This window comes from Melopsittacus undulatus, chromosome 7 (genome assembly GCF_012275295.1).
Source record: "Melopsittacus undulatus isolate bMelUnd1 chromosome 7, bMelUnd1.mat.Z, whole genome shotgun sequence".
NCBI lineage: Eukaryota > Metazoa > Chordata > Aves > Psittaciformes > Psittaculidae > Melopsittacus > Melopsittacus undulatus.
In genome coordinates, this window is record NC_047533.1 from 44,387,231 (window position 1) to 44,410,731 (window position 23,501).

General features: G+C 39.0%; 1 protein-coding gene across 1 annotated transcript; it reads left to right on the forward strand.

The window, feature by feature from the left end:
• Nucleotides 1-14,081: 14,081 nt before the first annotated feature.
• CTSO (cathepsin O) lies at nt 14,082-23,205 on the forward strand. Its single transcript, XM_005149007.3, has 8 exons — nt 14,082-14,493; nt 15,237-15,342; nt 16,345-16,478; nt 17,313-17,480; nt 17,753-17,874; nt 19,076-19,239; nt 19,699-19,791; nt 21,502-23,205. The coding sequence occupies exons 1-8, from the start codon at nt 14,293-14,295 to the stop codon at nt 21,534-21,536; spliced, it is 1,023 nt and encodes a 340-aa protein (XP_005149064.1). The 5' UTR covers nt 14,082-14,292; the 3' UTR covers nt 21,537-23,205.
• Nucleotides 23,206-23,501: the final 296 nt, after the last annotated feature.

Sequence of the window (23,501 nt, forward strand, 5' to 3'; positions counted from 1 at the left end):
TGCTGAGTGTCACAATTTTTTAATCTTTTGTGTAAAATTCTTATAACCAAAGTACAAGTCATATCAGTGAGAAAGGGTTAACAATTTGAGTCTTGCTTAAACAGCAAGAGTACACCAAATCCTCCACAAACAGGTGCTTCCATCATTTAATTATTCCTAGCATGAAAATGCATTCTAGTTTGAACATGAACATAGAGTTAAATGTGGAAAGAGTATTATATAACAAACAAGACCCTTGCCTGCCTTAGCTGTCCAGTTAGGTAACTGTTCTCAGGAAAGCTAATATGTAACAGCAGAAGAATAATAAAACATTTTCACTGACATTTCCATAGCTACCCATTGGAACCTCCCTCTACACTGCTGCATTTGTATAACATGCAGCATCTGCATGTTAATTACATAAACATTTTCAAGGATTTTCAAGGTTTTTTCACCCGAAACATGCATTTCTTCTATGAATAAATTATAGTAATAAAAAATAATAACATAAATTCATCTATCATCACTTTACATTTTAGATTGGGAAACTAATATAATGGAGCCAGTATGAGTTGGCACAGAGTGGTCAGAAGGAAGAGGATCCCTGGGGAATGACAGCGCCTCTGCTCTGCCCTCTCCTGTGCCATCAGTTTTCCTGGAGGACTTCCCTCGTTGCTCAGAGCAGGAATACACCTGACCATCTCCATAATACCCAATATTATTCTAATAGGTGAGACACCTTAGTCCTCCTTTAGCTACGTGTTAATATGAACTGACAGTTGATGAAATTATATACTGTTCAAATCCTCTTCTAAGAGACTTACTTTTGATTCTTCTTATAGTTCCATCAAATAACAGTAAATTAGTTCCACTGTGAACCACTAGTTAATCTTTGTATTTAGAAAATAACCAGAAGTGCTCAGGACTAGAAATTTGTGATGAGACAGAGGTTCTCCACAGGCTTTAAATCATTATTTCCAGAAATGCCACCCAAACAGCTATATATGGAAACCCTTTAATTTTGTCATTCAGCCCCCACTCTAATACTCTAATCAAATGATCCTCCATGAACAAAATTTGGGGAATTTCTCATGCAAATTAACTCTTTAATACAATGAAGCTATTATAATGCTTTTCATCCCTCCATGGGATTTTAGCACAGCCCATGACTATTGCTAAGTATCTGCAGTGCAGAAAAGTAAAACTGGTCACAATACTCTCAAAGGGGGTACCTGAAATACCATAACTAATACATTAAACAGCTTTTAATCAGATTGAAACTATTCAGCAAACAAACCCGTTCTGTCCATAACTTACTGACTCATATATATTAACTGTTCTCTTTCCTGAAACAATATTGGGTGAAAGTTACACTTAATTCTTGGACAAAACCCTCAAATAATACAGTGAAGATAAATCACTTACAAACAAAGTTTGTAAAACCAGTCCCAGTGAGGTTTTTTTATTGAAAAGCTATTAGAAAATGTATTACTAACTTTAATTTGATAGACTGTATTTACCCAAAATAAAATCTAAGCCAATTCTGGACCACAACAATTCATCAAGTTAATTTATTACATGGGAAGAATTTCTTAATTGCCTCCACAGTAATTCATTTAAAATGGAAGTTAAAAAAATCACAAATTAATCATCCTTTTCAATTATTTCCTTCCCAATTTAGTGAAACTGCTTATCTTCAGGATTTTCTTTCTACTAGTATAACATAAGTAAGTCCACTGAGCATCCAATTTAGTATCACATTTTGTTTAGCGATACAGCTGCTGCCCTGGCATTATCAGTCTTCAAAATGGTTACAAGAATCTAATTGAACTGGCAAAAACTAAGAAGTCAAAATTTGAGTAATCTCTGATGACTAATCAGTATTCAAAAGCTAAGCTTGTATTCAAACCACTTTATCTTTCTTCTTTACAATTACTGAAAACTACTTCAACAATCTGTAGTTTGATGCTTCAATGAACCAAATGCATTTGTAGGCATATTTCACTTGGCAAGCCATAGAGACATTTCTAGATATTTATCATCTTGTTAGACTCTCTTCCTAGAGTCCCCAGAGGTGGTAATTCAATAAGTGCAGGATTAATCCTGAAAAAGAGCACTCAGGGCTAAAACCTACTTGAGAGGGAGGGTTTTAATGAATTTAAGAAAGGCTATCCAGGCAAGCCAGAGGGGTGTGCAACTTAGCAACAACTTACCAAGTTTGCATGGTGCAATAACTGTTGCTATCTTAGTTAGGCAACATATTCATACTTTAAAAAAGAGCTATGCTTTAATTTATAGCAAACAGACCAAAATGGTGGTCTTTGTCTCATATTTTGGTTTGCAAAAGAGGTTGGGGGGGGGGAAATTTACTTTTCCAAGATAAGAAAAAAAAAAAAAAAAGGTGATCAAAACACTACAGACTGATGGGATATATTTCTGAATAGCAAGGAAAATAGCTCACTGCATACTTAGCTTTCATGGGAGATGACATTAAGCTTGTCTTAACTTTGAAGTTCTTAAAAGGGTCAACACTGATAAGAAAGAAAATCTACTAGGATAATAAGGAAGTGTCAGACATTTGTCCCAACATCCAAATAAAGCAATTACTATCTCCACTTTTGTTTGCATGTGACCTGCTATCTCTTGAGCACAGGATGGCTGTACCAGCTGCTCACCACATACACACAGGGCTACCAAGTCTGCCATCAGTTCTGGCTGCTGTGGCATAAAACTAGCACTCTTGCAGAGGCCATATCCTCTATGGCCAAGAAGACATCTCTCTCCCTTCAATGTATTTGGCTCTATCAACTAAGTATTTTTAAAGCATACAAAGGCATAAGTTCACCCCACCCTAATAACTTCACTTCCTTTTCTGCAATGCAATGGAGAAACAGGCCAGGACTACCCAGAAATCATGGCTTGGTGGCCATTTCCCAAAACATGCTTCCTTGCACTGCCTCCCTGCCTCTGCCCAGCTGGCCACTTCTGTTGCTCCCCACTCTGCTGCGTGACTGAGAGAATACCTTTGACTATGCATAAATAGAAGGCAAGAATGAGAATTATTAAATTCCCTCTAATAAAGTTCAAAGGAGCAAAATTAATCCAAGTATATGGGTATAAATAGATATATATACATAAAACCAAGGATCTCTGAAAAAATTCTGCCACAGCTATAAGACCAGCCTTAAAAAAAAAGTGCACCCCCAGCCTTTGCTTTGCTGATAAGCACACTATTTCTGTTTCATAGCCCACCTAACTCAAGGCAAAGAGGAGTTCACAGGTTATAGCTAAGGCACTGTGTTGTAGGCTCCAACCCTCCTTATAAAGAAAGAGCAACTCTTCTGGCAATTTAAGCTCAGCCTTGAATCCCACCTGCACTGTTTAAGGCAGACTACCTGTATAATTAGTGAGGGCAGAGTGTAATGTGGCAGGCCTGCTGAGGAAAATGAGCTCCTGAAAGCTCTTGAAGCTGGGCTTAGGTAAGCACCTCTTGCCACAGCAGTTAGCTTCCATTTTAATTGCACACAGTTCACCATAACATTCGTTCCAAATTACAATAAATTGTTAAGGCAAATAACATCTCAGCAATTTAATTGCTAGGGCCAGTCAGTCTGTACTTTATGGACCACATTTCAGGTAATGCATATTCTTCTCAATACCAAACCACAAAAGTACATAGTAACAAACTCCTAAGCACTCATTAGTGCTCATTTCCTTCTGCAGTCTACAAATGTGAAATCTAATTTGATAGTGCTTTATTCTCTTCTTGCATTAACTCGGGCTGGGAATAAATGGTTGTATTGGGTCTGGCTGAGATGAAGTTAATTTTCCCCATAGCAGCCCTCATAGTGCTGGGCTTTGTATTGGTAGCTAGAAAAGTGCTGATAACACATCAGCATCTTGGCTACTGCTGAGCAGTGCTTGCACAACATCAAAGCTATCTCTGCAACATTCCCTCCTCTTAGCAGGCTGGAGGTGGGAAAGATCTTGGGAGGACACACAGCCAGGACAATTGACTCAAACTGACCAGAGATATCCCATACAATATGACAGCTGTGCTGCAATAAAAGCTGAAAGAAAGGAGAAGGAAGAGGGTGGCAGATATTATTTATGTTAGTCTAGAGTAACTGTGATGCCTACTGAAGCCATGCTTCCCAGGAAGAGGCTGGACATTGCCTGGTGATGGGAAGTAGAGAACAAAATATTTTGTTCCTTTGCTTCCACATGCAACCTTTGCTTTTTGCTTTATTAAACTGCCTTTATCCTGACCGAGGAGGGTTTTTTTTTCCACATCTTATTTTCTCCCCTCGCTGTCCTGCTGAAGATATCAGGTGGGCACCTGGTGTCCAGCCAAGGTCAACTCACCACAATGGTGGTGTTAACTGAAAAAATAAATCCTCCTCTTATGATCAAAATGAAGTACACTGGCTTAAGAAACCTACTCTAAGCACATCCTCAATTATCCTCAGCTCAAACCAGACCTCATTTATTCTCACTAAGTTTTCAGTCACCTCTAAATACTTAAGCATGAATAACTCAATGAGACAATCTGTGTTTTGAGCACAGAAAATATTAAAATTGTTGTTGTATGTTCATGGTCTACCAAAAGAAACAGCATGCTCAGTGTTGGCTCTAGCCTGCTAGCAAAGTTACTGCAGCTATTTTTAAACCACCCCATAGAGAAATTCTGTTCAAGTTAAATGGAAAAGCAAGCATCTCAAATTCAAAATAAAAATTATGTATACCTGTGCATCATAACCTGTCAATAAGGAGCAGTGTCTACCTCAGAGCTTACAGCAGTACACCATGAACAACTAGGAGAACTAGTTGCTCCTTTTAGTCAGAGAAGCCAAAGCATGCACCAATCTAGGCCACACACGCATATCTATCCCATAAATATCACACCTATATTCCCCAGAAATGACAGCACAAAGACAAAAAAAAAATATAGTGATGCTGCCACATTTCACCAGCAGTATTACAACCCAGTGACACACTGGTAACTTAACACAGGCATCTAGATGAGGTTGATAGGCTCAGAGGACAAATAGCTCTGGTGTAGCTTTCACACAGTTTTAGCCTGAACATCTCCCACAAACATATTTATTTCCTCAGAAAATATGTTCCCTTAAGAATTACCTTAATCTATTTAACAAAGTGTTGGTCAATGAGAAAATGAACATAAGCCAGCAGTGTGTGCTTACAGCCCAGAAAGCCAACTGTATTCTGGGCTGCATCAAAAGAAGCATGACCAGCAGGTCAAAGGAGGTGATCCTGCCCCTCTACTCTGCTCTTGTGAGACCTCACCTGGAGTATTGTGTGCAGTTCTGGTGTCCTCAACATCAAAAGGACATGGAACTGTTAGAACAAGTCCAGAGGAGGGCCACAGGGATGATCAGGGGACTGGAGCACCTCCCGTATGAAGACAGGCTGAGAGAGTTGGGGCTGTTCAGCCTGGAGAAGAGAAGGCTGCATGGAGACTTCATAGCAGCCTTCCAGTATCTGAAGGGGGCCTACAGTGATGCTGGTGAGGGACTATTCATTAGGGACTGTAGTGATAGCACAAGGGGTAACAGGTTGAAACTTAAACAGCAGAGGTTTAGATTGGATATAAGGAAGAAATTCTTTACTGTCAGGGTGGTGAGGCACTGGAATGGGTTGCCCAGGGAAGTTGTGAATGCTCCATCCCTGGCGGTGTTCAAGGCCAGGTTGGATGAAGCCTTGGGTGATATGGTTTAGTGTGAGGTGTCCCTGCCCATGGCAGGGGGGTTGGAACTAGATGATCTTAAGGTCCTTTCCAACCCTAACTATTCTATGATTCCATGATTACAGCAATGTTCATTTTAACTGAGGCTTAAGCATAGATGTTAAATTAGATGTTAAATCCTTTGCATCTAATATTAAATAAGGATTGCTTTCCCTCAAATTCTACCACATTGTGGCATAATACTCTTTGATACTCAGCTATGGCAATACACACACTATAAATGCTCTGTACGTGGTAATTAAAATGCATTTTAAAAACATAGGAGAAAAAAAAAGACAAATGATTTTTGTAAAAGCAGAATGTACTTCTTGGGTGCTTTTAAAGAATGTTTTCAATGATCTCTTGGATTAAAGGCTTCAAATTGAATAAACTCTCAACCTCCCAAGGAAAAGCTGAGATACAAGAAAGATTTTCTTTTCAGAAGCCAACATGTAGCACTTGTCGTGAGCAGGGCTTTCAAAAGAAATTGCCTCTCTGGTTCTTCTTTGTGCTTAGTTACATATGAGAAGCTATGAGGTACAGAACAGGGAATGCTAAGTGCATCACTAAGAAACTGCTCTGTAAAAATACAACCTAGAAAGCTTCTACTTCCTGAGAAAATTACAAGAGCAATGCAGTATCTTCATGAACCAAAACAAGTTACGCTGTAATACCCTAAGACTTGGTATTATCTTTCTAAAAACTACGATTAAGTTTTGCTAACAGAGAAAGGGTGAAGTAAGCTGCCATTATGTTTTTAAATGACCCTAAATACAATAAATATTTGAGTAATTAATAGAACTTTGTTTCTTTGTGCAACAGTTCCTGACATCATCTAATTTTTTTAAAACAATGTAATTCAATCAGCTGGGAAACTCTACTTGCACTGCCATGTATGGTCTTACACAGGAGGCTGACAGTACTGGTTTGTAAGAAGAAACCTAGAAGCTGTACTAGAATTTCTCCCTTCCCCCTGACAAGCCATAGATGGAAGTTCAAGGTCCATAACTAAAATAAACATATAAGGCTCAGCTGTGCTCACCGTGGCACTAATTTTGCATCAGTAAAATTCCACACTCATTTTAAACGGAGCTCCTCCCAGTTTACATCGTCTAAAACAACCACTAGGACCATGGAATAGTGGAACTATCCTTTTGATTACAGTCTTAAAAAAAGCATCAGCTTAATCAAACATTTAAAACTATATTAAAATCACATGATTTTTGGACTTAGAATGTTAAGTATAAACAACTATAAGCCCAGTATTGATTTGCTTGGCTGACAATTTACTTATACATAATTTATTTTTCTATGAACCCCTAACTTCCAAATATGCTCAAATGTCAATTCATAAAATAATTACATTAATTTTAGTGAAAGCAAGCCTGTATGAACCCTGAAGCATTTTGCCTTTCTGCATAATAAAAGCATTTTTTTGCTTTTTACTTGGCTCCAGATTTCTAATCAGTACAGTAACTGTATATGATGCATTATTACTGCACTATTTTCTTTCTAAAAAGCAAAATCAGTTCTTACTACTGAATAGAAAATAGCTGAGAATAAGGAAGGGATTCCAGTAGAAAAACTACCATTGAGTCACAGAAATAAAAGCCAAGTTTCCTTATCTGTCATCCAGTTAACTTCCTTGTTCTTCAGCAAGTGAACTTTTTTCCAACATACCATTTATAAATATTCAGTGGGTATCTTCTTTTTTAGCATTTCCATGCTTTAAGACCATTCTACTTTAGCTTAAAATATTTGTAGTCTTCAATATTGATTAATAGCTACTGTCTGACTGGAATGAGACAAAGACGGCAGTTCCCTAGGTGTATTTGCACCACCCCTCAGAATCAGAGGACTAGAACACCAGGACAGACATAGCACTGACATACTGGCTGCAGATACTGACTGAAAATGACAACCACAGCAGGTTATGTGCTCCTCATGGTAACAAAAGAGGAAAACAAAAACACAGTCCTAGTCCTCCCTTTTCCCCCCTAAGTTTATTTGCCTGCATACTAACCCTGATATTCACAACAGGCAGCTGGGTCCTACCCTCCTAGCTTATAAGAGCTGCAAGACTCTGTAAAAGCTCAGCACCTTCAGCAGTGCACATGGAAATGGTGACAATGTGAATTTCACACAAGCAGCAGTAGGGAAGACAGGGCAGTCACTCCTCCTGCATAAAAGCCTGCTGTTAGAACAAAGCCTAAAGCAACAAAAAGTTAACCTTTCATCAAAACTTTACACAATAAATCAGTATGTTTTCTTGCAAGGATTTTAATTTATGCCAGACCTTAACAGCATGTGTCATATAAACAACAGAATCTAAGCAAGACTGAAGTCAGTCACTGATGCACAACAGACCCCCTATTTCTGTGCACAGGTTAGTCACAGACACAGACCTCATGCTTGAGGTGCAAATTTGATGCTGATTTTACATTGCTGACCTTCCCACAAAGAGATTTGAAATCTATGGATATAAAGCACTACAGTGACTAGGTATAATTTCAATATATTATAATCAGCAATAATAGTCATAACTGATTCACAGCAATGTGACTGGAAAATCAGTCCTTTTCAGTTTCACAGTAAAACCAAATGGGGAGGCATGGCATATGGAAGAGGAAGAATATAGGCTGGGATGATTCAACACTTTTTAGTTATAATAACCAGTGGAAAAAGTCAGTAAGTAGTCCAGAAATCTATGTAGGATGAAAATATCTGGATTCCTGAATGGTACTTTGTTATTTATTTCTCCTTTTATTTTATTTTTTTAATTTGGAAAGTCCTCCTACCCTCTTCCTAGATTACCAACAGTGTCACTGATGAACTCATGAAGGATGTATAAACAAATCAACTGGAGGATTTACAGAAATTTGCAAAGTAGATTCTGCAAAACAGTATTATTTCTTCTGATGAGCAATTCACCATCTTCCATAATCTAACAATTTGATGGAAGAAATAAGAATACTTAAGGTGAATAAATGTTTAACAATGCTTGTGGCCCTAAACCAAGCTGCACCTAGTACTTTCTGAATATCTTCCTGAAAAGCTGACCAATTACCTCACTTTCTGGGGATAATTAAATATTAAAAAGAAAAAGAAGCCAACAGGAAAATATTATTTGAATGACCTAGATCTGAAAAGTTCTCAGCTGAGAGTACTTAATGTCAAGCTATTACATATACTGGCAAGTAGGACTGGCAATGAGGACAGAAAATCAGAAATGGCACAGTCACCATCTTAAAAGCCAATTCTCAGCTCCCTAAAACTGTCAAGATTTCTTACTTCATTCTCACTCAGAATAGGTGTAGCTCATTTTCAAATTTCGATTCACAGTTTGATTTGAATTATTAGCTCTGCTGCCAGCCTTACTCATTCATAATTTACTCCCTACTGAGAAGACTGAAGAAGATAAAAAAAGAGCTAGAGACTTACTGGTATTTAGGATATTCAGCTGAGATTCAGAAGAGTCAGGACTGAAAAGCAGGTCTGACAGTTACTTCATTATTTGCAAAGGAAGATAGCACTACCAGGGAGACTTCATGGTCAACACAGATATTTATCATGACCTAGCTAAGGCAACTCCCTGCACAGCCTGGTTATTCCTGCAAACCCAAATATTACCATATGTAATTTTCCCTGCTTCTCACAAACTTCAAAGCCTACCTTGAGTCTCAGAGAAGATGACTTCTGAACATAAGCTACAGCAACACTGCTTATTTACCCTTACGCTGGCTTAAACAAGACCAGATTTCATCCCACGATTTCAATTCACACTTGTTTTGCTTATATTTAATAATTGTTACAAGTGAAACTATATCAGCAAACAACATCTCTGCAAGGTCTTAAAATAAACAAATCTTTAGACTTATCCTGAAATAATTTTTCCCCACAAATCTTTTTAAGAAAAGGTGCTCAGCTCCATCTGCTGCCAAATTTAGATTATTTCTCTCTGAGGCTCAGAACTGTACAAAGGGATTTATTTTCCATTTGTTAAACATCTTATATGCATGCAAGAGACAGAATTACACACTGCTACCATGAAGGTACCTATCAAAATTAAAGGTATTCCTCCTCCCCAAAGATCCATTAATATAGCTCGTTACTGCCCTTAGCAGCTGCAGTACCAATCCTTGGAAGACCTGTCTTCAGCTTGAAAGTAGTTTATCATATTTTCCCCTTGTTTGCTATGACAATTATAAACACACAGGCCAAGGGGCTCTGAAGCTGGGCTGTCTAACAAGAGTCAATTTACAGAATATTAACATGCTCTCTCACTCTGACCCTGTAACATTATGAAAATCCACCCACTAATTAAACTGTTAGAAGTGACAAATAACTTTAGAATTGGGTGTTTTGCACCTCATGAGAAACAAGTTCCCTTCATAAAAGAGGATCTTCAGTTAAAGAAAACATCTTACAATGAGTTTAGAGGTTCCTAAATATATATTCATTACTGCTTCTTCCTTAAGTAGGCATTGCTTGTGCTCATGAAATACTTCTAATGAATAGGCAGAACATGAAAGAAATATGTAAAATGCCATCAAAATACATTTTAAAATAAGCATTTATAATTATAAAATTCTAAATCAGAATTTCTGAAAAAATCTTGAAACATAAAGTATATGCTTGCATAAAAATATTTTAATAACCTGTCTAGAATAATGTGTAACTAACATATGGCTCACCTGTGTTGATGAAGCAGTAAGAATTGGTAGAAATAAAACTTTAAAAATAACTTTAAAACAAACAAAAAACAAACCACTAAACCACAAATTTTATACCTTATTCCTTTTTATAGGCCTGCTTCTGATATTATTTTTACAAGTGTATTTTCTTTTATCCTAATGAAGCAAAGCTAGATTAACACTGGAGTAATTAAAAACAGAGCAGGGTCTGAGTGGCTATAGACAGAACTCTCCAAGTACTCCAGTGGGGTTTTGTTCATCTAAGTACAAGTACCAAAAGTTTTAATAGCATGGTTGCTTAGTGGAAAATTAAGCATTCTGAAACACTGTGGCTGTCAGTCACCTACCTTGTGCTGTTTGCTACACTTCTATTCTCCCTGAGCCAATCATTAGAGGAGACACTGACTTTTCTAACATTGTCTCCTCTTGAACAAGATAAATTGACACATCAACTTGGTACACAGAGAGGGCAAACCCCTTAAAAATACACTTTTTCCTCCTGCTATGTTGTACAAAATTTTTAATGCAAATCAATCTGGAACATATCTGTTTTCCCCAAAATAGGAAGGGATTTTTGTTTGTTTGTGGTATGTTTATTTATTTTAATTAAAATGAAAATTAAAATTGCACGGCTTGCAACTAGCTTTTCAAAAGTCCTTTGCTGCCCCCATGTGTTTCACAGGAAGAGTAACTCTTGAAGTCTACATAAAAAATAAAATAGCTCTCTCTCCAAGCAAGACAACAGCTTCTCCTGCTATGAACAGACAGTCCATGGAAACAGCAACAAAAAAAACCCCTGGAAGTTTCTCTTTTCTAGTAAAGTTGACCAGTTTATAATTTAATGTTTATATACTAAGAATAAGAAAAATTATTCAGTTTGAGATAATTATAATTCCCAATGAATAGAATTCAACGCTAGCAGGCCAATTTAGTCCAAGTGGATGATGTCATCCTGATGGAAAATCTGACATGCTTTATTTGAAAACTTACTTTTCATTAAAGCTAATTTCAGCATCTTTCAACTGATTACACTGATTGGCAAAGTAACTTCTTTCCTGTTCCATTATATTATACTATGCAGAATAAAATCATGTGGCTATTGCATTAAAGCTTCTGTTTCTCTCACTATCAGTACATTCAAAACTATGGTTCCCATATCAAGCTTTCCTTTGATGATCTACCAGCCACTGCCCTGCACTTCCCCCAAGGGTCACAGTGTACAAAGTCAATGTGATGGATTTTTGCCTCAAAATTTGGCAGCTGAGGCTCAGACCATCCTGAAAAAGGGTTCACTGTTCACTTATGCTACAGTCTTCACTCTACCCAGTCCCTATGCTGATCCCAGACCTCATTACATCAATGTAAGTTTTTAATTTATTTTAATAACACCTCTTTTGCCAATCCTGGGGTTACAAGAATAAAACTAATCAGAATAACCAATAAAATCTGCCCTTTTAAGTTTTCATACTCTGGCTATAAGCCCTCCTGTACCAAAACTGGTGACAGTTGAGCTGATGCCCCCTGACAGTCCACAGGAAGAGGAAAGCAAAGGCAGAGCTGGATTATGATCCCCACAGGTTTGCTCAACCCTGGACATAAACTATTTCGTAGGAACAGATCATAAACTTTTATTTATACTGTCAGGAGGTTCCTGAACTGCCATGATTGTTTTATCGTTAATCTACCTGCCACTATTTAAGTGCCTTTAAAAGGCCTCAACTTCTCAGAAATGACAGTGTGTTAAATTCTCTCTTCACTACAGAAATATGTATAACTGCAGGCTATAAAGCAGAATAATGATTTTTTCTTTCCATCATTAAGAAAAGGTACTTGCATGGTGTTCTGCAAATAAACACAAGCTCTCCTTTACCAGTGGGGTGGATTGGAGAGAACTGTTGTAATCTCATGACGGAAGTACTGGGGTTTGTTCTCCCTTTCCCTGACAGATAACTCTGGTGCAGAAAAGGAAGTGGGTTTGGTTTTTTTTATGTAAAATTGCTGGTCAGTTGCTAATTAAAAACCAAGCAAACCAATAAAAAAAGAACAACTCACCGAGCAAATACAGCATAAGGCCAGCCAGGATCAAAATACTTTTGCTATAGAAAAGAGCAAAAGGCCATTTTATGTGAAGGGGGAGAGGGAACTAAATGCTTACATAGCACAGAGGACTCTGTAGTGCTGCTGATTAAAGTTATCTAAATCCTTCTTCAGTCACCAGTGGGGAGATGACAGGTATCAATCAGCACTCATGACTTAAGCTACCTGGACCCCTTCTAAAAGGAGTTACCATTCCCAAAGTAGGGACACTACAACAAAGCCAGCTCGCTGAAGCCAGCAAGCATAGGCATTTGAACTGGGGTGATGAGCTAGAGAGCTGCAGCTGACAGTGGCGCTGCCCCGACCAACCCTCCACCAGGCACAGGCTTAATCGTTTGTTTTCTATTTGCCAGGTCTGCCTATACCTACTAATCTAGAAATTAGAAATATATAGATCTCTTGCATTTCATACAATGCAATTTCACTTTCAAACTTGTACTGTTGGATAAAATGCTTCATGACAAAAAAAAAAAAAAACAACCCATGTACTGTCACAGTTCTGCACCTCACACTTTACACAGCACACACTCCTATATGACTTTGCCATTACACAGCACAGCAATGGTAGAAAAACTTCACACCCTGTACAATTTCAGTGCAAGGAAAGCCTCATGTTTCTCAAACATCACACTGCAAGGTTTGCGACTGGCACAACTGCACTGTGGTAGCAAAATGGTGGGGAGAAAAGCAATAGGGACAACTAAACATAGAATAGCTTTAAACATACAAATATTCTACATACAAACACTGCATAACATTGGATGTCCCATACCTGGAACTGTTCAAGGCCACTCTGGATGAGGCTTTGAGCAACTTGGTCTAGTGAAAGGTGTCCCTACCCATGACAGGGGGGTTGGAACTAGATAATCTTTAAGGTCCATTCCAGCCCAAACCATTCTGATTCTATAAAAATACCTATTGATGGAAATTGACAAGAAAAACTGTGTTAACTTATACCAGCTTAACAAAGTTTTAAACACCAAACAGTAACCTGCTTGATGGAGTACCAGTACTGACTAGTTTCGAAGGAAACCTGTGAGCCACCATAAGCATGCACAGAAGTTTCTCTCAAGCATTTTCTTCTGGCACAACCTAACTGGACACCAGAGGCTGGGGACATCGGCAGTGCAGCACAGGGTAGATCTCTCCCCACCAATGCCCTCCCTTGCTAAAGCCTACAAGCTGCATTCCTACTGCCCCAAAGGAGCAACTACACCTTCGCTTTGCTACTGTCAGTAGAGTTTGCAGGTACCAACTACCTTTCCTTACAGCAAAGGTCTAGCATTAAGTTTTCCCTTAGTAGCTAACTGAGCAGTCAGCACCTCTCCTCCCCTCCTTTGCAGCCCTGTGAGACTCGCATCTCTTACATGTAAAGCACCGCCTGAAACCCAGGGTTTTTCCAGGTGTTGCCCAATACCTCAAAACGCCCCCAAAACCGCCGACAGAAACAGGATACCCGGGTACGGCAAGGGCCGTGCACCCAGCGCTTGAGGGCGGCGATCATTGACGGGGCTTGGGGGCCCCGCCCCGGTCCGCCCAGCTACAGCCGCAGCCCCGCGGGCTGCTTGTGCCCAGGCCCGCTGTAGGAAGACGTGGGGGCTGCCTCTGGGTGCGGAAAGAAAAGTTTCAGCTCATTTACCCCCAAAACAGCCCGGCCCACAACCTCTGTGGGGTGGAGGTGCGACCCCCAAGCCCCACCCCGCCATGACATGGCGGTCGGGGGAGGGCCCGCAGACAGGGACCCGGTAGGGAGCTGGCCTCGCTGGCCGGCGCAGCATGGCGCGACGTGTCGCTCATCCCGGCCGGTCAGTGAGGGTGCGGGCACTGGCGATCCTCTACTGCCTGCTGCGGGCGGGCAGCGCCGCTCTCCTGGCGCCTGCAGGCACCTGGCTGGGGGAGCAGAGCGGCGGTGCTCCGGGCCGCCCGCCGTGGGACGGACACGGCCGGCAGGAAGAAGTGGCGGCGGTGGCCCTGCGGGTAGGTGTCTGTGCCCGCACTTCCACTGGCGATCCGCGCCCGCTGGCTGCGGGCTCCGCGGGGAGAGGGAGGGGTGCCGAGGTGCCGCTTTAACCAGAGAGTGGGACGTGGAGGAAGGTGGCACGGCTGGAGCGCTCAGCCCGGGGTACCCACACCCGCTCCCGTGCTCTTTGCTGTTTCGTTTCTCTCGGCTTCCCCCCAGACTGCGGCGCTGGGATTCCGCCGCTTTTCTCCCCTTCCCTGGTTCTGACGCCAGGTGTCAGCCTCGCACCGGGGAGGTGACGGGGCTCTCCGGTTGTCTTTCGTTCGCAGATCTAGGATTGCTGGTAATTCAAAGGTTAGGGTTTTAGGCCATTATACTGTTCCTTTCTTTCATAAGGACATAAAGCAAAACAGGGTGAACTCATCATTTTTACGTATCTCTGAACCACAATGTTTGTTTTGCTGTCAAAGGGCATCAGATGGCTTTGACAAAATTTGTCCTCATCTTTTGTCTGTCTTGTATCAAATTTTTACCCTCTGTGCACTTAAAAAGCGTTTTCTGCTATCTCTCTTGGAGTTGGAATTAGTCTAATGGCTTTCATGTTGGTTTGCTGGGAATCCACAATGAATCTGAGGTGAAGAGCTGTCTTCTTATCTGAGTTCATGTTTACTGTTGCTAACCTGTTTTTTTCTGCTCTTATAGTTCTGTCACTACTGTTATCTTAATAATGCCCACAAGACATTTATTCTTTTTCCTTCAGGAAAGCGCTAAAAGAATTAGCTTACTGAACTCATCATCAAAAGATAATACGACTGCTTTCTATGGAATAAACCAGTTTTCTCACCTGTTTCCTGAAGAGTTCAAAGGTACATTTCCTGATTGCTGCTAATGCCTTTTCTGTTACTTTTCTTATTCTTTCCCAGAACCTTGTGTCTTTCATATTTACAGATTCTTCCAGTGCTGGTAGTCAGCTAGTTTACAATGTCTGATACCAAACTGTAAGTACTTCTGAAGGATACAGTGATCCTCTTCATGTTTCACTAGTTTTGAAAGATTGAATTGCCCAGTGCCTGAATACAACTTAGTCTATAGACTGTCCCTTCTTCAATGTCCCTTCTTCCCACTGGGCCTTAAAGCCTTCTTTCATTGCAGCAGTTTTAAAATTGGAACATGCACAAGGTTATTAAGTTCCTATTTCCTACCCTGAAACAACGTTGGCTCTAATTCAGACAATGCTTGGAAGTCCATGGCTGTACAATGATAGCTGTGACTTTCAGGAGTAGTGACACATTTGGTTATTGATTATTTTTAAGGGGTTTTTACTAAGAAAATTTGTCTGATACATAACCTAATCTTCCCTTCTTGCTGTTCATGTCAGCTGCTATATGTTCTATTCATCAGGGGATTTCACGCCTTTTTTAATCTCTCATAATTAAGGAATTTATTTTTTTTAAGTTAAAAGCCAGCAACCTACATGTGTTTCAGAATCTTTACATTATTCTCCTCTTATTTTTCCCCTTCTATCTGGCTAAAATAAAGTAATATGTTCCCAGTAAGTGTTGTGAAAAATTTCAAACAAAACTTGGTTTATGGAATGATTATTGATCAGCTTCAGTAAATCTTCATGCATTCTACTTACATTCTCTACATGGAATATTTCTGTTCTTTCTAGAACTAAAGGATTATTAACATTCATTCTGCGATTAAATGAGTATTTTAAAATCCATGAATTTTCCATGGATTTGAAATAAGTTGTAGGCTCAGAATTGTAGCTACAGATCAAAATTACTTCTATGCTTGTAGTAAAACATTGTTTATGTTTTTTTTTTTAGTTAGTAAATTTATAGATGTTTGTGTTCTGTGTTTAGCTATTTACTTAAGAAGCATACCTCACAAACTTCCCAGATACGTAAAAGTGCCAAAGGAAAAGGAAAAGCCTTTGCCAAAGAAGTTTGACTGGAGGGACAAGAAAGTCATTGCAGAAGTGAGAAATCAGCAAACAGTAAGTCCTGGTGTTTTCTTTTCCTGGTTCTCAAGCACTGCTCAGAGACATCTCCAGCAGGTACGTGATAGAGCACAGTGAAGGCTTTGGAAGGGACCAGCACTGCCTCAATACTCCCTGGAGTGCTGGCACAGGTATGGCTGGTTGAACAAAGTCATGTAGCATTTTATGCAAAGTGGGATTAGATTTAAAAGAGGTGTAAAAGTTGTGCATTTTTTAAATTGTGAAATTACAAACTGTAAAACATTTTTAAATCTGTTTAATTAAATCTGCAAGTCTTTTGCAACATGTTTTTTGTATTTTTCTGAAGAGACTGAGGTAAGTTCAGCACCTGACCTCATTCCTCCGTTTCACTTGGATATGGGGATGGATCCTCTGCTGTTTTCTCTCATGAATGAATGCCATCAGGTAGTTGGTACCCACATCTTTACCATTGAGCACCTCAGGGGATGATAGGAAAATAATCAGTCCCTACATGATTACAGTTTATCCCAGTGTGGTTATGGCCACTGGTAAGAAACAAACAAGCTGTTACAACCCCAGTGTCTTTTCTTTCTGTACTTCACACAGTGTAACCTGACCTTGACTAGGAATAAATTCTGCTTTCTGTTTCAAATGCCACAGTTTAAAGAGCCTGCAACTGTAGTTTAGATTCTGTTACTATCTAAGGAATTTTTCTGTTCTGTTTAATTTCAGTTTATTGTTTCTTAAACTATAATATATTTCTATAGCATTCTTCAGACTGCAGAAAGTTGTAGACTGTCTCCTTGAATGCATTCTTTTAAAAAACACTAACGTTTTCTTTCTCTCCTGTTTCCCTTCTATTTATACCAGTGTGGAGGCTGCTGGGCTTTCAGCGTGGTGGGTGGTATAGAGTCTGCCTACGCAATTAAAGGAAATAACCTGGAAGAGCTCAGCGTACAGCAGGTTATTGACTGTTCATACAATAATTACGGCTGCAGCGGGGGATCCACTGTTAGTGCTTTGAACTGGCTGAACCAGGTTTGAAACTCCTTATAAATCTCAAACCCTTCCTTAGTTTCCATATTAACATTCTTTATAGTGGGAAAGAGTGATGGGGAAGGTGGAGCATACAGCTCAACTGATTTTTTTTTTAATGTGTGTATGCATATGTATGTATATATGCATATACATACATGTGCATATATATTCTTGCATATTTCTTTAATCTGGGACCAAAAGAGACTTTGTTCAAGCAGAATGGAAACTGGATCGGAATTTTATGGTCTATATATTCATTTTTCTTCTTGCAGACAAAAGTAAAACTCGTGAGAGATTCAGAATACACTTTTAAAGCTCAGACAGGACTGTGCCATTATTTTGGTCACTCAGATTTTGGAGTTTCAATAGCAGGATTTGCTGCATATGACTTCAGGTAGCTACTATTGATTCTTCTTATTTGTTGTACTTTCCCTTCTGCGTTCAGTAACTGTGGAGTAAGCGAGAGCCAATAGTGCATTGACCAGCCAAAGGTTACGAGGTTGATTGCATCAGCTCTGTAGCTGTGTAGTGGACAAGAATTAATACATAACATTTTTGAGAGTTAAGGCTTGTGCGATGAATCCACTCAACCTTACCATGACTAAGCCTGCTCAAACTATAAAGCTATGTCTGTGTCTTGAAATTAGGTCTTTTAAATTGGCTGTGTTTAAACTGGAACATTGAGTTGGTTTCAATTTTTAATATATGGTAAGTGAATGTTACACTGCTTAAGTATCAGCAACAGTAAATCCTACCAATAGTAGTTGGAATTTGTTGAAAAAAAATAGGAAATACTCAGTTACTTCAGTATTCATCCATTTGCACACCCACCTGCATCCTTCTCCAGTCCATGACTTTACAAACTGTGTTGTCAGCTGAATTTTGTAAAGGCAACTGGTAGCTTTTTAGGTTTCTGTATTAAGAAAGTTTGTTTCTAATCTTTATCAGTACATTGCAGCTGCATATTGAATTTAAAGACAAGAAATTCAGTTTTTACTAGGAATTGAATTGCTGCCACATATGAGTAAGTAAAATTTATTATAGCTTTGTCAGTCTATATTTGCCAAATTTATTTATTGCACATACCATCCAGTGATAAAGATTTCCAGTTCCAATACATTACACAAGTAAAACTGTATGAGAATGTCTGATAGTAGTAATGACCTGTGTTTTGATGTGTTTGAGATACATATTTGAGTCTATTATTATGTGTGATAGAAGAGGTACTTCTGTATGTTTGGAAAAACTAATGGAAAATAATAATATAGATGAATGTTTTGTCCAGAGCTGGGTTTAATTGAGAAGAGTGATAGCTGAAAGTTACATAGTGCCCACCGACTTGACCCAGGAACCTGCTGCTATTTAATAGCATTATATCCTTGGATCTGCACCTTTCCCATAGTCTGTGTGCCCTATATGTGTATTATTGTATTCTATGAAATACATAATTCCTGATTTGTTATGCAGTGTATAGAACTCACAGGACACAGTTTAATTTTTTGACTTTTAAATCATACTTAACAAGTAGATTACCACCTCTCAGATTGCTTTAGTGTGCTAATGTAAGTAACTTGGCATTATCACTTCTTTCACAGTGATCAAGAAGAAGAAATGATGAGGATGCTTGTGAACTGGGGCCCTTTGGCAGTAACAGTAGATGCGGTTAGCTGGCAGGATTATCTTGGTGGGATCATACAATATCACTGCTCCAGTGGAAGAGCAAATCATGCTGTTCTTATCACTGGTTTCGACAGAACAGGTGCGTTGCCATCAACTGAACTTCAACTCAGTAGGTTTTGTGTTTTTTCTCTTATTTGCAACTTGCCTCCTGCAGGGTAAGTGATTAAAATCCAGAACTGGGTGTTCTGCTGGGAGCTGTTTGACTTGGTGTCACACCAGTTCTGGAAATGCAGCCTGATCCCAGGAGAAAAACTTCCTGTCTGTGCTCCATTAGTTCTGTGGGATTTCATGTCCTTGTAAAGTCAATAAAACACTTGTATGCGTCTTTACACCAGCAGAGGATATAACCAGTCTGTTTAACACTGGCGTATTAGCTCTGTCCTCCATGTGAACTGCATTAGGTTTTACTGTACTGTATCATGAAATCATCAGAAACTATGAGATATTAAAATGGTAATTAACTCTGTAGAATGCTAGAAGGTTTTTTGTGCTTCCCAAATCTCACATTATCTCTTGTTTATGAAAATGTTTGTTCCAGGTAGTATCCCTTACTGGATTGTACAGAACTCTTGGGGGCCCACATGGGGAATAGACGGCTATGTTCGTGTTAAGATAGGCAGCAATGTCTGTGGTAAGTTTGACAAAAAGTAATTAGTGGTAAAGGCCACCTGCTGGGATATGCTTTTTCCGCGTAAGTAAAGCAATATAATGGGATTCTCGGAGAGCAAATGCAAGTCATTGCTACCTTTTAGAAAAGGTTAGATGAATTCAGATGGAAAAATAAATGAAGCAGTTGCTAGTTTAACCAAGCCATCAAGCTGAATGATTGAAAACACCATGGAAGGGTAATGCTATATAAAGCATAAAGAATAAAGTTCTATTGTATCTTACCATGTAGAAGTGATGTATACATTACAATGAATACATTACATAATGTATACATTACAAGGCAATGTTTACAGTTACGTGTCATTGTTCTAGGTTAATGCCATCACTACACTCAGTGTAGATAAATCAGCTGCTGCCCTTGTCTGGTGGATGGAATTGTCTCTGGGTTCAGTTTAGCAAACAAGTATGAAAAGTGGATCTGCCAGTGCTTGGGAGTTGTGTATCCTGCTTGTGGCTTTTCTTGTTAAGATAGAGGTACATGCTCTCACTGCTGCTTCCATCTCCTAGCTTTTACTGTTTGCATGTGGTATTTCCTGGTGCTTGATGGGGGGTTTTATCATGTTAAATACTCAGTTTCTTCAGAATTGCTGAGTAACTGCTGGAGGTAAGGCAGGTGGAGCTCCTGTTTACCAGCAAAGACTGCTGAGCAAAATTGCTAGGATTGGACTATTAATGAGTCTTGGATATCCACTGATTATTTTTTTTCTTCTGTTAAATGCTGGAGGTCTGTTGGCTTTCACTTCCATGTATGTTTCACAGTTGTTCTCAGTCATTGTCAAAGGTGTTAAGAGGATGCAAATTATCTGAAAATAAGAACATATGATCTGCAGTTTGCCCATACCCAGTAAAGATCAGGACAATGTATCCCATCAGAGCTTATCTATGTTGCTGAAAGAGAAACTTAGAAGTAGTGGTAATTAAAGCAAGTGAATTATAGGGCTTGTAGAACAGATGTGTTGTTTTCAAATTCTGTTATCTCAAAAAGCAGGATCTTTCATGTTTTCTGTAGTGTCCCACACAAGGATAATCCAGCAAAAGCCGGTAGTTGCTCTCTTCCCCCCACAAATGTTGTCTTCTGATTTAGAGGTGCTCTGACACAACTTTTGAGGGTACAAGGGTTATCAATCTTTGCTACCTTTCACAGGCTGTAGACAGACTTTGCTTTTAGTGCTGGAAGGAGTACAGCAATACAAAAAGAACTGAGCATAAATAAAAGCCTGGTTTGTTCTGTGTTTGTATGGGTCTGAGTGTTCAAAAGTGTGTCTAGTAATGGAATTTGTGATCTCTGTTCTCTTGATGAGCTTTCAAAGCTGCACAGCTTCATATTGTCTATACATTGCTAATGCATATGATTAAAAGAGAAGAGGATATCAGGGTCTAGGTTGCTTATCAGCACCTAAATTGGACTGATGTTGAATCCTTAGAAAGGATCTAAAGTTTTGACTGTGAAAGTAGAGGAAGGAGGAAAGTAGATCACAATTATAAACAGTGTCAGGCAAGGAAGAAATAAAAGGTTGCAGCTGGTTTCCTGCCTTCTCTTGCCCCTCAGCAGTTTACCTGCTGTCCTGATGCAGAGAGAGGGCATTATATGAATATGAATTCTGGTAACTCCTTTCTGGCAAGTCTCCACTCTCAGTATTTATTAAAAAATAATATTTTGTTTCATTTGTAGGTATAGCAGATACAGTTTCAGCAGTATTTGTTTGACACTTACTGGCTAAAGACCCCAGGTATCATTTGGACACACACGGTACATGAAGATTTACTTCAGAACAACACTTTCTAAAATAAGAAATCTCTGCAAGGGCAACTCCTGCTTTTAAGCAATATAGGAACGGGTTGGCTGGAGTTTTTAAAAATGTTTTTATTTGGAATGTGGTGTATATCGAATCTCTCATGGAATAAGAAGACTTGGAATCATCTGCAGAGTATACAAAAAGAAGTTAGAAAGATGGACTGAAACTGCGAGTGTGATCTCCATCCATAAAAAAAATCTTATAGGGAAAGAAGTGATGATGAATGATGAGGAATTTGGATCAAATAGTCAATATTATGACAAGGTATAATTGAAATGCTTTGAATATAAGAACTACCATGATCAGGTCTGCTTTTATTGTGCAGGGAAGAAGGGTAGTCAAGAATATATTCTGTTTGATACTTGGCTTTTCTAGCACCTCTGAGAGACACATACATTTTGTCTTCCTCCTTTTTGTGAAATCTTACTCTTTCTCTGAAGTTGAAAGAATACAGGAGGGTAACAGATACTCAACCTTGTTGGCTGAGCATCCAGTGTCTCTGAAGTGCTGCAGTCCTTCATCTTCAGTCTTCAGATCCTTACTGGGTAAAACTTCAATGCTGTTCAGAGCAGGGAATGTGTTTTGGAAAGTGCCTAGAATATCAGTCTTCTGGATTCATTTGTTAGATGGATAGAAAAGTAATAAGTAATTGTATTTAGACAAAGAGAGGCAGTTCGAGTGGTTTAGCATCCTGTGTCCTGGCAGGTTGTATGTGTTTGCAAATCAGCCTTTCTGTGCTTCAAGAGCTGGATCAGTTTCATGCCTTTTTTCTTCTCTACATCATGAGTTACAGTGAAGCCAGCTGCAAAGTGTAAATTAAAAAATTTGCTTTTTGTAAAAAGATTTCTGAGGGTGGTGTTTGTTAATACACCTTTAGAAAGTCAGTAATTACAGGATACTCCAAACAGAGTGGAGTTTAGATTTCCCTACATTAATTAATTGAATTCATAGATGGGACTTGCTGGGAATCAGAAAAGGGATGCCAGCTTTGCTGGTCATAACTAGATTTCACAACCAAACATGTAACTCTAAGATGCTCTGAACCTTTCATCTGGAATCTGCATATTTTATGAAGCACCACTGTGAAAAATACTGAAACAATTCTGTAGTTTTTGCATTCAATTACTGTACCATGGTACTAGATCAGTGTATTTATAACCTTACAACAAACACAATGAGCATTCATCATTTTCTGTTGTAAGTATTGCCATTTTAGTCATCCACTTCTAAGTGTTAGTATTTTAAGTTTACAAACAACAAATAGTACACTTACTTCCATAACTGGAAAACAAAAGCCAAATCTCCCAGTTGGCATTGATAAGAGTAATGCTGTTACATTAGTATCAGACACAGATTATTCCACTAGTGTGTTTGAGGTGTATAAGTACCTAAGGCACAGAGCAAAGCAGCAGAAGTTAGGCTAAAGTGTATGTGTACTTCCAAGGGAAGTGATTAAGAAGAGGAGCCTCAATCCAACAGGAAGATTACATCACTTTATCAATATTCTGTTGCCAATTTGCCTTGATTTTATTATGTATCAATTTTATCCTTACTTCAGTGATATTTGAATAAAACCCACTTCAAATGGCTGTCATACTGTTTTATGAACTTTACTCTTGCTTTAGAAGAAGCAGTAACAGAAGGTGAGTTTTAATTCCACTTTATTTGAAATGCAAGGTAAGTGTATCTGCTACTCTTAACAGTGTTTCTACATTCACTTCTAACAGGTAGGAACATGATTCATGATGTATGGAAAACTTCAAGACGCTTGGGTTTCTATGGATTCAGGAATTATTTTCTTAAATCTAGCTTTTGAAACTCTTAACACAAAATTCCTTTTGAAATTCCACAAGAGCTCAGAAACTAATACTTTCCT

Bases quoted from the DNA above. Each gene is read 5' to 3' on its own strand.
- CTSO (XM_005149007.3), top strand. From the start codon at position 14,293: ATGGCGCGACGTGTCGCTCATCCCGGCCGGTCAGTGAGGGTGCGGGCA. The intron at 15,343-16,344 runs GTACATTTCCTG...TTCTGTGTTTAG, and splicing joins GTTTCCTGAAGAGTTCAAAG to CTATTTACTTAAGAAGCATA. The intron at 17,875-19,075 runs GTAGCTACTATT...CTTCTTTCACAG, and splicing joins TTTGCTGCATATGACTTCAG to TGATCAAGAAGAAGAAATGA.